Genomic DNA, 18,338 nt, shown 5'->3' on the forward strand with positions numbered 1-18,338 from the left:
TGTTCATTGCCGCACTATTTACAATAGCCAGGTCATGGAAGCAACCTAAATGCCCTTTGACAGATGAATGGATACAGAAGATGTGGTACATATATACAATGAAATATTACTCAGCCATAAAAAGGAACAAAATTGGGTCATTTGTTGAGACGTGGATGGATCTAGAGACTGTCATACCGAGTGAAGTAAGTCAGAAAGAGGAAAACAAATATCATATATTAACGCATATATGTCGAACCTAGAAAAATGGTACAGATGAAACGGTTTGCAGGGCAGAAATTGAGACACAGATGTAGAGAACAAATGTATGGACACCAAGGGGGTAAATCCACGGGGAAGGTAGTGATGGGGGTGTGATGAATTGGGCGATTGGGATTGACATGTATACACTCATGTGTATAAAATTGATGACTTATAAGAACCTGCTATATAAAAAAATAGAAAAAACCTATTTATAAAAAAGAAGGAAAGTCATGATCCTATGATGTATTAGGGAAAACCAGGACTTATCAAAAACTCTGGCTTCAGATCTCCTTTCTACCATGTGCTTGAACTCCATTTACCTTTCTGTAACAATAAGAATTTACCAGGCTTTTGGGAAGATCAAAAGAGATATTGTATACGGAATTTTTTAAAAATGTGATTAATAGTTCTAATAATAGAATTAGTACTGGGTGTAAAATACCAAACTCCAGAATGTCTTTTGTCAGATATACGAGTGTTCATAGAAAAATATTGAGATCATTTATAGCCTGGAATAAGCAATCTTAGTAAAGCACAGACTTTAATCTAGATAATGGCAAAGTGCCACGTACTAGAACTAACACATAAGCAAGGAATCACCAGTACCCTCAGGAGGGAATGATGGAATGCATGAATGTAAGTGTATGTGAAAACCCAGAGTAGCTGAAGTCATGTAACACCCTGGAAAATTGAGGGCCCCTGGGAAAAGAGGGTGGCTAGGTGTTAAGATCAGGATATACACCATGGAAAGGTTGAAATTGAGAATATCACAGTTTTAATGAGAAAAGGTGCAACTGACAGTAAAGAGCCCCATGATGACAAAGGTGAGAGAAATTGTTCATTTCATGGCAAAGTCTTGTTACTGTGACTTACAGGAGAGAAAAAGTGAGGTCAGAACTGTGAGGTGATTATATTATTTAATCCTGATTACAAAATACTGAATGCATTTTCTTCCACATTCAAAAGGAGAACAAATAGAATAAAAACGAGTTGGGGAGAGGTGTGGGGGAAGGATTCCACATATTCTGTAGACTGAGGTTTCAAATATCAACCATCTCTGTGTGTGGAATCTTCCATAGCCCTCCATTTCTTTTTTTCTTTTTTTTTAAAATAAATTTATTTATTTATTTTTGGCTGTGTGGGTCTTCTTTGCTGTGCACAGGCTTTCTCTAGTTGCGGCAAGCGGGGGCTACTCTTTATTGCGGTGAGCGGGCTTCTCATTGTCGTGGCTTCTCTTGTTGCAGAGCACGGGCTCTAGGTGCGCGGGCTTCAGTAGTTGTGGCACGTGGGCTCAGTAGTTGTGGCTTGCGGGCTCTAGAGCACAGACTCAGTAGTTGTGGTGAACAGGCTTAGATGCTCCGTGGCATGTGGGATCTTCCCGGGCAAGGGCTCGAACCCATGTCCCCTGCATCGGCAAGTGGATTCTTAACCACTGAGCCACCAGGGAAGCCCCACCCTCCATTTCTTATATCTAGTTTTTATTTTCCTCAAATCACATTCTGGATCCCTCGCTGATGAGCTGCCGCCCCCTGTCTTTTTTTTATTATTATTATTCAAAGAGAAGTCACAAAAATTATAATCATCCTCATCAGTTCACTCAGTCCCATGTAATTTTTGTTTTTCATCTTGATCTTTTGTTAGTGCCGCCCCCTGTCTTGATGGGCTTGTTGAAATCTTCCTTTTCTAAGCAGTTCTCTCCACACAGATCTTTTCACACGCTGGGAAGGAAGTGTCTAGAAAACCCCAGAGATGGCCTCCTCTCCCCACCCTGGCACTTTCAGTTTCTAGCTTCTCGTCAACTGCAGAAAGGAACTCAAATCCCAGGCGTGGGGTCAAGGTGTGTTTTTGTGTGTTGAGAGGGATCTGGGGGCTGAGAAAAAAAGAGAGCAGGACATTTCTATCTTATTTTTCCTATGCCAAGGAGTATCTTTCTCTGCCATCAAGAATGTTTTATTTCAAATTTCATATGTTTTTAGCAAAGTGAGTTTTCTTTTGCTGGTTTATACTCCTTGTATATGAAAATAGAATAACCATTAGAAATAGTAGATGAAAATAAGATCTCTTTGAGGTGACAGAGTTGGAGGTACAGGAAAAATGAAAGGACTTATATTGTATTATGATGTGCATATTAAATATTATCCTAAGATCCAAATAAGCCCCTAGGAAGAGATCTATGAAACTACTTCAATTATCTACGATTTCATTAGACAAAATGTAAATTCCTCCGAGCTTATCCTCTGATTTGGTATAGTTTATGCAGGCTAAGTGAATAATGTCATAAGCAAATGTAAGATAAATTTGCTATAAATGCTATATAAAATGGAATAACAAAACCACATGGCGTCAGGACTGTTTGTTGTTCTATATTATCTACATCCTGTCGCCATTCCATTAGCATCAAGAAGTCAAAAACTTACAGCAGAACAAATTTCAGAAACACATAGAAAGTCATAGGTAATTTCCTCATCCATTAATGGTTAAGCCATCAGAGACCATGCCAAAGTCAAAACTGTATTTGTGCAGGAGCTATTTGGTCAGATGACCAGGAAGAGGTTTGAAGGTTCTAATTTGTAGAATGATGGTGATTTTCAAGCCTGTCTTTGAAGACAAAGGGTACCCAAAAGCCTAACTGATCAATATGCCTGGAGAGCTCAAGGTGCCACAGCATTTGGGAGGTGGGTCTTTACTGGTTAAGTTTACCAGTAAAGTTTTACCAGCTTTAAGTTGCTGTGTGACCTGGCTACCTCTACTTCAATTCACCCTAGAAGAGAGAACCCAGTAGGAACCAGGAAAGAGTGTAGAGCAGCAGGTGCCAGAGATCCCAGAAGAGGGAATGATGATACACAGTGACAAATGCAGAGGTTTTCTGCTAAGATGCCCAGGCCAGCCTCCTGAGGACAAAAGGCCACATTGACCTGCGTCAAGGAAAGCCATGCACACACAGCTCCTGGAGAGACCCCACTCATGCCAGGTGTTTTCTTCCTACTATATTTCGCCTCACAACACGAGGTTGGGGTGGTCTGCAGTTCCCTTTCCACCTTCATAAGTCACTGACAAAAATGTAAGGGGTTGTCACAGTCGGACACCACTTCTCCCACTGCCAGTTCCTCCTCCCTATGCTTTGCCTAGCCTGCAGCAGCCCGCTCCCACCCCAAGAACTCAATTTGTGGTGAGAAGCACGTTCCCACATCCTGTTGAAGAGGGGCCTGATGCTCCCTTCAGCATCAGAGGCTCAGCCAACTGGAATCCATCACAGCCCATTCGCCATGAAGTAAACATTCCGTTAAGCAAGGAGCTCTCAAGGATAGATTCATGACTGGGTTCAATGCTCCTCAAGAGGCTAAGGAAATCTTTTTTCCTACTTTCATCTGTGTGATCAGTCATGAAGAAATTCAAGTAAATTCAGCCTGTCAGCCATATGTTTAATAGCGATTATGGAAAGAAATGTGCAGGCATTATGGGAGTGCTTATTTGGGTATGGGGTGGCAGAGGGGGGTTGTTTTTGAGGAAGAAAATAAAACCAGGTCCCTGCTTTTACATCTCCTTAAGAAAACAGAGTACACACATTAAATACATAAATTATGATTCATTAAGTACCTAAATATTTAGACAGTGTTAACAGGGATGAAAAAAAGTTTACTGCAGTTTCAGTGTCTAGAGTGGAGCTTGCCATCTACTATCTTGTGAAGCATTGTCATAAGTACTGTGTTTTCAACCATTAACTCTATCTTGACAACCAAAAACAATTAAAGTCATTTTATTATATAATTTCTAACAATAGAAGTTTTAAGAAAATTTATTTTCAGACAAAAATAATCCCCCTCCCCCCAAAAAATCCCTTTTCCAAGTTTACTGGGTATAGCAGATCAAGTCACTTTGAAGAGAAAAGACAACTTATCACTCTGTGTGTGTGTGTGTGTATGTGTGTGTTGGGAAGTGGGGGAGGGCTTGGCTTGGTCATGAGGAATATATCTGTTGTTTTGTTTTCTTTAATCTAGGCAGTATAAATCCATGATGCTAAATACTACTATTGCTCTATGAAAGTTTGAGCTGCTTGAGTCTATTCCAAATTTTCACCAGCCTGCTTCCTACCTCAAGGATGGTAAATGTATCTGGCTTAACAGAAGAACTATCTTTTCTGTCTTTTTGCTATACCTCTGGTCAATCCTGGGCTGAGTGGATCCTAAATTTGAATAACATGAGCCATCACCTCAGCAGAAGCTGTGTTCTCCCATGCAGCATGCCACCCTCACCTGCCTTCTTTCCTCTTCTACCCGTGCTGGGCAGGACTAGGGCGGGCTTCCTGGAACAGTTTCCCACTACATATGCATCTCCTTGCACCCTGATGCCACAGATGCCGCTCTACCTGGGGTTCTGTTCTGGACAGTGGTGGCAGTGGTAGGAACTAATTTTGTTCTGTAAGAAGCACTAGCAGTTCAGACCAAATAAATCATGAGTATTGACAAGTTATCTCAACATAGCAATAAAAAAAAAAGAAAACCTACACATGGTAGAATTGATCAATGATGAAAGAAAGAAAGAACAAGGAGAGTCAGAGAGGTAGAGGGAGAAAGAGACCAGTTTGGATAAACTATTGTTATTTACCAACTCCCTCATGATTAAAAGCATTAGATGCAATCAAGTGAAATCATTTTCTTCTCTTATTCCTTGGGCTCTATTTAGGAAAGAATAACAGCATCCATAAGAGTGATTCATTCTCCTCATGCTTTAATTACAAAAGTGACACTAACATGTATTAAGGAGGTAAAATTAGGCTCAAAGTTATTTTAAATTCATTAGTTACCCACGATTCATGGGTGTTTTCTTTCTTTTGTGCTTTACAAATGAAACTTTACAAAGATGAGACTTTCAAAGACAAGGAACTTTGAAAACAATCTAGTGATAGTCTTTTGTATTATTAGTTTCTCTACAGTTACTTGTAGGTTTTAGAGTGTATTACATTATAAAAATTAAAAGCAGAATTTCTGGTAAGATATTTCCAATTATTCAGGAGCAAGAGGATTAGCTCAGGGATTCTCAATCTCAGCACTATTTCGACTGATAATTCTTAGTTTCGGGGTCTGTCCTGGGCATTGTAAGATGTTTAGCAGCAGCCCTGGCCTCTATTCACTAGTTGTCAAGAGCACTTTCTCAGTCCACCATTTCAATCAAAGATATCTCCAGACATTGCCAAAATTGCCCCAATATGAGAACTGCTGCATTAACCTAATGCTCAGGATGTATTTAAAACCAAACAAAATCCAGTTACCAATGTTGTTAATTTTCCATATGAAAATATGTAGATGAACTAGCTGCAAAAGAAAACATTTTCTTGATGTGTAGTTTCTTGATGTCTGTCCTAAATGCCATCTCAGCCTTTGTTTAAGTATGTACTTGATTTATTGCCTTTATGTAAGTTGCTGAAAGCAAAAAAGATTTTCTGGAATCTGGAGTTGTTAACTAGAAGTACAGAGGATATAGCTAAAGCATTTTTGCATCTTCCCAGGGACTGTGAAAAGCATGTTAAATTTATGTTAGTGAAGGTATATAATTCTGAGGAAGGGGAAAACATGGGGGCTAAAGGAAATTCATTTCTGTCAAGAGCATCTCTACAATTACACCTGTATGATTATAGAGCAATGCATGGGAGTAGTTTTGGCTAAACATTGTTCAGACATTCTCTGACTTCAAATGGTTTGATTTAGGATTTTTCAACGTTATAATGATGCAATATGCATCTACGAAAAACCGAACTTTGAATTTTGATCTTTTCCCAGGCTAGCAGTATGTGGTACGATACTCTCTCGTGATGCTCACAGCTTCCAGTCAGCTGTGCAATCATGAGGGTAAACAACCCATATACTTGCAGCCATTCCATCCACATACAACCATCCTGCTTTACTTTCAGTCCAGTATTAAATAAATTACCTGAGGTATTCAACACTTTATTATAAAATAGGCTTTGTGTTAGATGATGTTGCCCAACTATAGGCTAATGTAAGTGTTCTGGGTACATTTAAGGTAGGTTGGGCTAAGCTATGATGCTTGGTAGTGAGGTGTATTAAATGCATTTTCTATTTAGGATATTTTCAACTTACAATGGGTTTATCTGGATGTAACTATCATAAGTGGAGAAAGAGCTGCACAAACTCATTAACAGCTGGAATTAATGACAATTTGTTCAAATAAATTTGGAAAATAAATTTCAAGTAAATTTCAAGATAAAATGTTGGTTTTACTTAAATATCTTAAACTCTGAGATCTCCTAGATTGTGAAATGCCTCTTCTTAAGAATAAACAGAAGGCCCATCTTTAAATCATTAAAAGTTAAAGAGGTCCTGCAAATTAATGGAAGGGGTTAGTAAGGGAGAAACTGGATGTAAATTATGTGAGAACTCTCTGTACTATCTTCTGAATTCTTCTGTAAATCTAAAACTGTTGTAAAAAATAAAGAAATTAAGTCTATTTTTTAAGAGATGGTGCAAATAATATGCACTGATATGGGTCCAATTATCAAGGGGGAAAAAGGAGAATTAATATTGAAAATATTTAACAGCTGGAATTGCACAGGCACCAAGCAATCAGAGTGGCTGCTGACCACACATCCAGCTGAGCTGGTATGTAGCAACTTAGTATCGGTTCAGGAAACAAGCAAGGTGCAAAGCAGGGGTTTCCATTTGTGCAAAAAGCAGGGACAGAAAGGATGTGCGTGTGTGTTTGTTTTTATATATTTGTATATGCACAGTTAGAAATATACATAAAAAACTGATAACAGTGGTTGACTGACTCTAGAGAGGAACTGGGTAAATTCACCATGTAATTATTGTTTAAAGCAGGTCAATTTTGAGAGTAAAAGGGAGCATTATTAATAATTATTCCAGAACAACAGGCATGAACTTGTACTGTACTGATAAGTCAGTATTTATGATCCCCATAGAACTGGGGTATGAGGGCTTGGAGGGTCAGGGTTTAGAGCAAGCTTACTTTTCCCTTTTTCATGAAATACATTGCTCTTACCCTCTTTTAAACTTTTTTAGAGTAAAAAGAGCCCTAGAAAATGGAATGAAATGAGAATGAGAGAATGTCAAAAAAATTTTAATCATTTTTGCCTTTCTATCATTATCATAAAGAAAGAAATCTAGCTATTAAGATTAAGGGCGAATCTGGGTGTTGAAAATTTTATCTGATAAACTTATTAAGAGTTGTAACAACTAAAAACCTCTAAAGCTAAGCAGTCAGTATAAGAGATTAAATAGTTGTAGAGTTCAAGCTATTGATTTACGAGACATATTAGTAAGTTCAGATGCTGTTACTGTTTCTTCAATGTGTCCCACATAGGAACCTGTGGCTCTTTCTTTCCCTGTCTTTCAATATACAGTTGAAAGTTTCAGAGCGGGGGAAACCAAACTCAAACATCATAAACTCTATGATGTTATCCAGCAGTATGTTTGTTTCAGTCATATTAATTTAAAATTAAGATGCAACATTAATGATTGTAACTTCAGAATTTGGTCACCTGGAGAAATGATGTTATGTGACTAGTGAATTCGAAAAAAGAAACTCATGATGGCAGACAATCCTTGGATGTATATTACATGCGATTCTTGATCTAAGAACTTTACATGCATTAACTCATTTAATCCTAATTAAAAAACAAAACCCGGTGAGAAATAGGTACTCATTATTCTCATTTTATAGGTAAAGAAAACTGAGTTTCAGAGAGGTTAAGTAATTTGCTTGATCACACAGCTAGTGAGTAGCAAAGTCAAGGCTGGAACCCAAGTCAATGATTTCAGAGACGTTGCTATTAACCATGATACTGCACTGCCTCCTGGTTTTGAGTTGGCATCTGGGACTTAAATTCCAAATCAGCCACTTCCATATTTTCTAAACTAAAACCAGGGTGTGCAGTTTGACAATGTATTAGCGTGTCTCATGGATTTCCCCCCATGAAATCCAAGTTGTGAAGTTGTTGTGACTAAATAAGATATCACTTAAATCCTTTAGTTTCTGTTTTGTCAGAATGTCACCAATGCAGTGAGAGAGGTAGAATAGATAATTTCAAAGTCTTCACTTTCTTTATAAAAATAGAAAACCCTCCCAGGTTCCAGGCATTCTTTAAAATGCCTTACAGATATTGATTTCTTTTAAAGCCCTATGACACGACTCTTTATTCCCTTAACAGAGGTGAGCAAACTGAGGCCCAGGGAGCTTATATACCTCACGTTACAGTAAATAGCTGATCAGACTCAAAACCTGGCTCCCTAGTCGATGCTCTTAACCACTCTACTCTGCAGCCTCTTATCATTCTGGACTAAACTGTAGATCTAGAATATAAATGACAAAATATAGAGTGAGTCTAGAATAAAAGATTCTTCCCTAGAGACAGACTTTCTTCCAGGTGGGGAGAAAATTTTTGTATTGATACTTTTTTATGCATCTTGTGTTAAGGTTTAAAGTCCTTTGCAGCTATGATCTCCCAGGAGGCACAGGGTAGGATCCGTCTTCACCTGTTCCCTCTGCCAGCACCCAAACTCTCCCTGGTTCTGCTGCCTTCCTGCCTATTACCTCTGGGGACTACCTTGAGGATTTGAGAAAATCATGGGGATAAAAAAAATGGTCAAAGGAGGCAAGGTAGAAAACAAGATATTTTCAGCAACTTGGATACAGGGTAGTAAATTAAAGAAGCAAATCCAAGCTGGAAATTGCTCCTTTCACCTCATTTTTGCCTCCTGCCTAGGTTGCTTACCCCAGTCCTGAAAGACTATAGTTTGGTGTGGAGAGAAACTCTTGCTGAAGGGACCATTTCTTTTAAAATCACCATTCACAGTATTCATCTCAGTGCCAACCTGAACAATTTCCCAAATATATTAGAATCCCGAGAGTTCTATACAAAGGGGAATGAGACAGTTTCTGGACTTTGGAGCCCGAGACAGACCTGAGTCTGCACCCCTGTCCTCACAGTTCCTGGCTGTGAGCCCTTGAATATGCTACTTAACGTTTCTAATAATAATTTCCTTACATTGAGCCCAGGCTGAGGGCCAGGCAGGCACTTTACAAATTCTTTCTCTAACACACTTGACAATTCTGGCAGATATGCTCTCTTATCCCCATTGTACAGATTGTGCAACTGAGGCCCTGCTAATCAGCTAGGATTCCAACCAAGTTCCCACACTCTTACGTGATGTCCTCCTGCAGTTTCAACCTCAATCCTCTTTCCTGTGACATGGAGTTAAATAATGCCATCATCCAAAAGAATGAGATGAGGCGACATAGATAACTTGCCTGGTTCAGAATCAAGCACACGTGTTTACGCGCTAAACGGTGGTTCTTAGTATTAGGAAAGGAAGTAATACAGGGGCATGTAGCAGGGCCTGCTGTGCTACATGAGTTAAGAGCAGGGAGCAATTCCTCCTCACCGGACAGGATCTGGTTTTGTAGTATCTGAGTGGGGCCTTGAGAGAAGAAATACGCTTAGCAATGACAGGTGAGGATAGGAAGCAAGAAAACGTTTTCTAGGTGAATTTTAAGGCAAAAAATGGAAACTGTTGTGGCTACCTGTGATTTTTTTTTCTAAGCCTCAGATTTTCAAATATTCCTAAAAGAACTAGAAAAGTTCAACTCCTGGCTTTTGAGAGAAAAAGCAAACCCACCATGAATTCTTACAGGTTACATGGGATTATAGTCGCAGAGAAAGGTGACTACCTGCCCTCTTTACTAGGTAATACCCTAGTTCTAGACAGGGGGACAGAGACTGGAGAAACCAGCACCTGGAAATGAGATTTTCCAGCCTGTCCCTGCACGTTCCTTGTCACCTTCCCTGTGCTCCAGACTATGTCCCTTGAAAATGAGCGCAGTCTGCCTGCTAGTCTGGTTCCAGTTGAATCCTTTACGCTAATATGTATCAATAAGTAGAAAAACTCATTTTATTGCTTATGTATAAAACTGAGTGGGTTTTTCTGCCACATCTCCCTGTTAGGAAACAGATGGACCTTCAATATAGGTGGGAACAAGAACAGGCTTGCAAACACAAAATGTCAAATGTGGCTATGCTGCATGAAGCATGCAGCCCAGATTTACAGAAGAGTTGCTTTCATTTTTTAAATGCAGTTCCTATTTAAGAGACTCAGCTATAAAATATGGAAGAGGTCATTTGTTAGTCACGTTCATATTTTTTCAAGTTCAACAAAACACATAAATACCAAGTTCAGAGTAAATCCAACAAGAGAGTTAGAGAACCAGTGAGAGGAAAGGAGAAAATATAAGCTGTGACTTAACAACAACAACAAAAAGCAAGTCAGTCTAAGACAACCAAAAAAAAAAAAAAAGTCTAAGTATCATAGCCCTCCCCCTTCAAGAAATTCTCACAACTTATTTTGCCATAGAGGAAGATAAATGTTACAATATCTCACGAACCAATCAGCGGCGCTGTAGGCCTCAAACCAGGAAACCCTTTAAAGTGTAGTACTTTAAATTGTGCAAGTGAGACTTTGGGCTCTCAGTGAGTTTTTGTTCCCTGTGCTTGCAGGATGGGAAAGCGAATGTGAAGTCCCTCATGGCGAAGTTTAACACAGGGGGCAACCCCATGGAGGAGGTCTCGGTCAACAGCAGGCCCTTCAAGGTCCCGGGCCAAAACTCCCCTTCAGGAGTACAGGTCAAAAAGAACTTATTCAACAACCAAGGAAACGCCAGCCCTCCTGCAGGACCGAGCAATGTGCCCAAGTTTGGGTCCCCAAAGCCCCCTCTGGGGGTGAAACCTTCTTCTGAGGAAAAGCCTGACAAGGAGCCCAAACCTCCATTTCTGAAGGCGACCGGAGTGAGTCCCAGGTTTGGACCGCAGGCTAACTCGGCCGCCAGAGACCCCGAGGTGAAACCGGGATTTCTGAAACCTGGAGGCCCCAAGCCCATCAACTTGCACAAAGAAGATTCCAAACCTGCGGTTCCCCGGGCTCCTGGGAATAAGCCTTCACTTCACAGTGTAAACCAAGACCATGACTTGAAGCCACCAGGCCCCAAGCCGGGGTCAAATCATCCAGCCCAGGAAAATGAACCGAAGCAAGTCTTCCCAAAGCTGGCTGGGGCTAAAGGCAAGTTTATGTCAGCCTCACAAGATCAGGACCCCGCGCCCCTCTTCCCCAGACCTGTCTTTGGCCAGAAGCCATCCCTGAATACAGACGACCCCCAGGAAGACGGAAGCCCCACCAAGACTGTGGCTCCACAGAGAGGCCCCCCGGCCCCCCTGGGAGCCAAGGCCAAATCCGGCCCTTTGAAACCAGCCAGGGACGACCTAGAGAATAAAGAGCGTGGAGGCGAGACGTCAAGTTTTCCTTTTCCTGGAGTCGTTCTGAAACCTGCTGCAAGCAGAGGGGCCCCAGGCCTCTCCAAAAATGCTGAAGAGAAAAGAGAAGATAGGAAGGTGGATGCTGCTAAGAACGTCTTCCTGAGCCAAGTGAATCCGGAAGAGCCGGCCTCTGGGGCCCCTCCTGCCAAGTTCCTGAAGACACCTTCGAAGTGGACAACGGCAGGGCCCTGGGGCCCAAGTCAAGAAAAGGAAAAGGAGGACCAGAATTCAGCCACCCCCAAGCGGAAACCCCTGCCCTCCTTGTTTACCCTGGGCCCCCCTCCACAAAAGCCCAGCAGACCGCCGCACGTTGACTTGACGAAATTCCGGAAAGCCGCTTCTGGACACAGTGAGTTCTTCTCTCATTTGCTATTTTGCACATGTTTTTTTTCCCAGCAGAGGGTGATCTAGCTTCTGGGGAAAAATTTGTAACAAGAAACCGATGCCGTCACCGGTACTCCTGTGTGTATGATGACTTTTGTTTGGCATTTTTTTCCTCTGGTGTGGGACGTCTGAGAAGGTTGAAATCCTCGGTTTTAGGTCGGCATTCTGTGAGGAAGTGCCTTGGGGGGCTGATTTGGGGGCGTGGGGAGAAATACATCCATTTGATTGCCAAGTGGTTTTGCTTAATGATAACCATTTCTTTTACTTCCTTTGTTGGGTTTCATTTCTGTTGAATGCGACTGAGGTGTGTTCCCTCTACTACCACAAAGGAGTTAGAATGTGAGCAAACCTCTAAGTCAGTGGTGGATGCCCAGGGGACATTTGACTGTCACGGCTGGAGGGTGCTACTGGTGTCTAGCGGGTAGAGGCCAGGGATGCTGCTAAACATTGTACAATGCACAGAGCAGCCCCGCCCAACAAAGAATTATCCAGTTCAAAATGTCAATGGTACAGAGGTTGAGAAACCTTTTTCCAAATGATTTTAAATGTCCACAAATTTATCAAAGGTCTCCTAAGCCCAATATTCAAATAGGAGATGCATAGGACTCTTGTGAAATGGTGCTTACTGTTTTATATTTCAGCTGTTTTCTATTGCTCCGTCAGCATAAAGTTTTCTGAACGTTTCTGATTCATAAAGTAGTACATAACTAAGATAATAAGCCAGACAAAGGGATACATGATTTTCCTCCCGGGTAAATAGTTTCATTTTCTACCAGAGATGTTACCACCATCCAATGGCACAGGCTAAAAGTTGATCCTGAATGACTTGGTAAAGATTTGTAACCCTCATAGTGATGAAAGAAGCTCACTTATGCTTGAAATGATTAATATTTTAGGCAAATAATGTACTACCGTTGTTTATTGTGAGAAAGGAAAAAGGATACTTACGAGGGACCACACCACAACTATATATATTTTTTACTTACGAAAGTGGATCTAATTAATGCAGTTCTGGGTATAAAGGTAGTTCATTTTTATTTTGGCTCTGTAGAAGCATCTCACAGTGTCATCTTCCTGAGACCAATATTCTCGGTGTCAGCCAACATGTTAGGAATCAAATCCCCCATTAATCGGTCTCGTAGAAAGCAAGTTTGGAATGACCCCGTGATCACCTTCCTTCTAGAAAGAGTTAGCCTGTTACACTTGTTGTGTCCTCATGTGTCACCTTCTCATTTTAATACTGGGCCATAACTCAGAAATGTTGTTTTTCTGAAACCTTCTAAAAAAGCCCTTTCTTAATTCCCTGTCGTAGTTCTGCGCCTCCGGTAAAAAATTAACTATCATAACCTCCATTTTACGGCTCTGAGTTCATGCCAAGGAAACTGTCCTGATGTGAAGCGGAAATCCTTGAGAGTTTTCTTCCATGTCTTCCATCTTTATTTACACTCCACTACCTGGTTTGAGTGGTAGTACCCAGATGGCTGCTGTTGTGCTATTGAAATGCCCGTGAAGTCCTCTTTTGGCTCTGCAGTCCTGGCAAGGTCAGCCTTGATCTGATTTTCAGTGCTGTATAGCTCCAAGGGACCCAGGCAAAACTGCTTAGGAAGCCAAGTTGATCCTTGTCCTCTTTTTCCTCCTTCTTGCAACCCTGTCCCCATCCTGACATGCCTCCCCCCTGCTCATGTGCCCCATGATACAGTTTAGATTCGAAATCCTCTCATCAATGTACCCTACCTCCACCCTCTGATCCCTCGATATATATTATGCTTCAAAGTGGACCCTGTTCCTTCTTCATCCACCTCTTCCACAAATCAAAACTCAATCTTCTTAATTTGAACTGATGTCAGGTTGGTGTCAGGATAAAGTAATCTGATTCATAACTTTAAATTCTGAGTAACACCCCTTTACAGCATTCACATTTTTTTTTAAGCATTTAAATTTTTAACTTATTTTTTAAATAGAAATTTACATCTGGCTCAAAAATGATATAGAGTAAAAAGTACTTTAGTCTGTCTCCACCATTTCCTGGGTCTCCTCAGCCTCTGCTCCACAGAAACCACCCTTCTTAATTTGTATATCTGTCCAAAGTTTCTTTGTGTTTACACAAGCAAATATAAATACAGATATTAATCTCCTTGCTTTTTACTCAATAAGTAAAATACTATATGCAATGCTTTGATCCTTGCTTTTTAAAAATAAAATTCCTGTCTATCTTTCCACATTTTAATAAGAGGTTATTGAATATTCTTTAAAGCTACATGATATTCAGGTAAATGGATGACTCACCTAATTGATTTAACAATTTGTATTGTTTCCAAACTTCTGCTCTTCCAAACAGTGCTACAGAAAATAACCTTGTATATGTGTCACAAAATGAGCATTTACTTTCTGAACACAGAATTTCTTAATAATCAGGTCTGCTGACTCCTAATCCTACCATTGCTATTTTTCCTAAACCATAGTAAGTAATTTAGTACTCCATTTAGAAAGGTTAAACAAAATACCAGAATTTGAAAGTGTATAATAGCATTCAAATTAACTGAAGCTTCACCTAGTAACTCTGTAGGTTTTCAAAACTCTAGAACTTTTTTCTTAGGCTTCTACATGGTTCCTTCCTTTCCAGGTTCACATCTAATTCCTTAGACCTCTTCCCCAGATCTACCTTCCCTCTTTTATCATCTCTGTCCAATATATTAGCCATTAAGCGTGCTTATCATTTATTGAGGACTTGTTACATATTAGATACATGTTACCCCTGTTTATTCCTCCCAAGAAACCAATGAAGTGGGAATTCAATGAGGAAATTAAAGCTCAGAGAGGTTAGGTGGCTTGCCCAAGGCCATAACGTGACTAGGCAAAGACAGGGCTCTGGTCCTCCTGTCTCTCTGATTTCAGAGCCTGTGTCCCCTCTTGCCACCCTCCTTGCTATGGTCCCTGTCTTGAAACATAGGATATTATGAGATAATAAGTAACGCATAAGTGAAACCCAAAGAATCTTCATTCTTCTCCCTTTCTCTGTCCTTTGGTTAAAACACGTCATTTTTTGTTTTACTATAAATACCACTATAAGCTCCATGTAAACAGAGGCCAGTCTGTTTAACATTATTTATTTGGAGCATAGAAATAATATATTCTTGTTGATTGCTCAGATTTGTCCTCCCACCGAAATCATTTAATCAGAATTTAGTATTCATGCTCTTTATAGCTTAGCAATTACTTTGAAAATGATTTGCTTTTCTGTCTAGATTCCCAAAGAAATCTGTCTTTAAGATTTAAAAACAGCCAAGATGTATCTGTGTCAATCATTTTATCACCAGTATTTTCTGAGATGATGTTCCTCTTAGCTCTCAGACATTTTCTGTTCCATGTATAAGGAGGGCCCACCACTTCTTTTGATCTGGCTGATGGATAACAAACGCATCTACTCACTCTAATCCAGTGTGATAAATTTGTCTTCCCTTCAGAGCTGTGATTTGAGTTCTGAGTATTGCTTTTAATGCCCTCATTTGTAAAATGAAGGTTAGCTGTGCTGGTCTTGAGGGCAGTCCTTGCTGGGGACCTGAATGCTGTTACATTTTCTGACATCTCGTTAAGAGCCCTGTACCAGGACAAGGCCAACCACGGCAGCTCATTCCCCCTTTGTCTCTGGGAAGATCCTGTTGTGGTATGTAGGGCTTTTATGCTATAGGTTTTGCCTTGACCTTCCCCAGGCTGTTCACCACCTCTGAGTCCACTTCTCCAACCTGGCGTGCATTAGGTAGAATCCACAGGTTTTCCTAGGATCACTGTCTGCCCCCCCATGTTGCTTCTCAGCCTGGGGAACAAGCGGAAAGCTTCACTTGCCTCCTGTGGCACCAGACTCTTCTGTTTCTTCCCTTAGCCACTAATTTTTGAAGTTCATTTAATGCAATTATTTTCCTTTTCTTGTGCCATGGCTCCTAGTGAGTTTGGGATAATGTTTATCTTGCCTTATTTTGTTTTTCCTATTTTATTTGGGAATTGGAGGAGGGACATCCTATAAGTCCCTCCCTCATTATTTAATACCAACTAAATATTTCAGTTATAATCCAGGAGTCAGCGGTATTTCCAAAGGGACCATAGGTTCACCCCTTCACAAGGCAGGCAGCAAGATGGCAGAAAGGAAACTCATGTGACTTTGAGTGCCCACTGAGAGCTGTGTTTCGTATCCTCTGGACTGTGCTCACTGGTCATGGACACTTGGATGACCACTCCCTATCCCCTCCCCAAGTCTCCTGTTCTGAGGAGTCTTCAGGACGCAATCAAGAAGGGGCTGGGGGAGATCCAGCTACCCCACGCGGGCTTCACTCAGACTGTTGATAGCATCTGACCTCCACTAACCTGCAAATCCCTGAGAGCAGTCATATTTTAAGCTTTTAACAGCCAATCAGTTTATACTTGGACTAAGAGAGGATTCGAATACTGACTAGGCAGATGAGCCAGGAAAAGGAAAGGACCACTGAACTGACCCCTAGGGAAGGCAGATTCCCCCTCTTCAGGGCCACTGTCAGCACTGAAAAGTCCCCTAAGCATACTGAGGTTCCTGGTTTCTTGCTGGGTGCTCAGTTGGGCCATCAAAATTCTTTCTTAATGGCCTGGGCATCAGCTAGTCTTTTAATATTAATTTTGACACGATAAACCGCACTTATTATTTAATTTACAGGAAAAAGTTTCCTTACAGTGATATTCACCAGGCCTGTAAAACAGACGATTGTTTTCTTAACTATGAGAAGAGAAATTTCTGTAAACCCAATTTGGAGCAACATGCCATGATTTACCATGGTGTAATAATAACTCTTCCTGTGATCAAGAGGCTAGAAGTCGGTATATTTTTAAGCCACTTACAAAGGAAAATTTGGAAATATTGCCCAACGAACTGGCACTATATCAACGTTTGTAACACGCGCTAGATCAAAGAAGCTATGACCACTTGTAATATAAAAGCATATTTTGCTTTACAGTGGCTGACTTACCCTTAAAGTATAAAATGCATATGAGATGATTTAATATATAAAAAATTTGATCAACATTATTTAATTCTTAAGATAGGCATGCAAAGTTGTTAAGAGAGTAAATCCTAAGAGTTCTCACACAAGAAGAGACTTTTTTTCTATTTCTTTAATTTTTAGCCATATTCAGATGATGGATGTTCATTAAACCTATTTTGGTAATCTTTTCATGCAGTATATAAGTTAAATTATTATGTTTCTGTAGCCTCCTTAAACTTATACAGTACTGTATGTCATTTATATTTCAATAAAACTGGAAAAAAACAGGCATGCAACCCTTACAGGTAAAAGCATTAAAATGAAATTGCAATTTACTTGAGGAAGGAAGGGGGTAAAAAAGAAAGTCACATCTAAGAGTCAAATAAAAATACATATGAGTCAAGTAATCAAATACCTGAAAGCTTTTCCTGATTTACTTTCAATTGTGCTTACACATAAAAATGCTTTTAAAGAAAAGCATTAGATAGGAAGATTGGGACAGATGTACGTGTGATAATTCAGTTACTGGGCAGGAGATGCCTTGCTTCATATAATCTGCTAAAATAATTTCCAATTCAAGCCAAATAAAACCTTTTTTTGTTTTAAGAATTGGAATTCCAGAATAGTCATTTGCCATTGAAGGCTCCTTTTTTCCCCTGATGACAACTGTTTCTGAATATGATGAGTTCATATGCAAAAAGTACCTCTTTGTGCGTATGTGTTTTATTCTCAAAACAAAACGAATTAACTTTTATAACACAAGAATAACTTCAATTATTAGAAGAGCAAAAGTATGCCTTCAGGAGCAGAACTCCAGCTACCTGATTTTACAAAAATATCTGGAAATGTTTTATCCTTTTAGAGTAAGCACAATCATGATAGTTGTGGCGTGGCTCTAAAGCCCAGAGAAACATCTAGAGCACTAGATTGTTTGTTCTTCCAATATACGAGAAACAAGGAAGAGAAAAAAGTCCACATGCTGGAGAATGTGACTGCTACATTAACCACTAGTAAATACACAGACAAGAAACCTATTTCTCTTCCATTAAATTGCCACTAAAGAAAAAAGACTATACTTCATTTTGTCTGGCATAGCAAGCTAGAAAAAAACATCTAGAACAGCTGATAGCAATAGATACCATCAGGAAAGAGCAACCAAAGATGAGACATCTGGCAGTAGAAAAAAAAGTCTGAACAAAAACCCATGTGAGGTTTTTCTTTCCCCAAAGTAAGAACTTGCATTGTCGAATCAGCTGTTCGTATCTGTTACAAAAGTCTGCATCTCTTTGCAGCTGTGCTTCTGCACACCACAACAGCTCTTTCCGCCAGCACGCTACTGGCGACTGGGCAGGTGTTTCTCCAGG

The 18,338-nt window shown here is 40.2% G+C and overlaps 1 protein-coding gene across 4 annotated transcripts in view; it reads left to right on the forward strand.

The window, feature by feature from the left end:
* The window catches only part of LOC113617614 (FYN-binding protein 1-like), a 127,341-nt gene that overhangs the window by 67,346 nt on the left and 41,657 nt on the right, over positions 1-18,338 (forward strand). For all 4 annotated transcript variants that reach the window (XM_027101225.1, XM_027101228.1, XM_027101226.1 and 1 more), the window contains one exon: positions 10,772-11,933. In XM_027101225.1, the coding sequence (XP_026957026.1) occupies positions 10,772-11,933 (1,162 nt within the window). The remainder of the gene's footprint in view (positions 1-10,771; positions 11,934-18,338) is intronic.

The sequence above is a fragment of the Aethalodelphis obliquidens genome, unplaced genomic scaffold, assembly GCF_003676395.1.
Source record: "Aethalodelphis obliquidens isolate GAN/ISIS:26980383/991018 unplaced genomic scaffold, ASM367639v1 scaffold4, whole genome shotgun sequence".
NCBI lineage: Eukaryota > Metazoa > Chordata > Mammalia > Artiodactyla > Delphinidae > Aethalodelphis > Aethalodelphis obliquidens.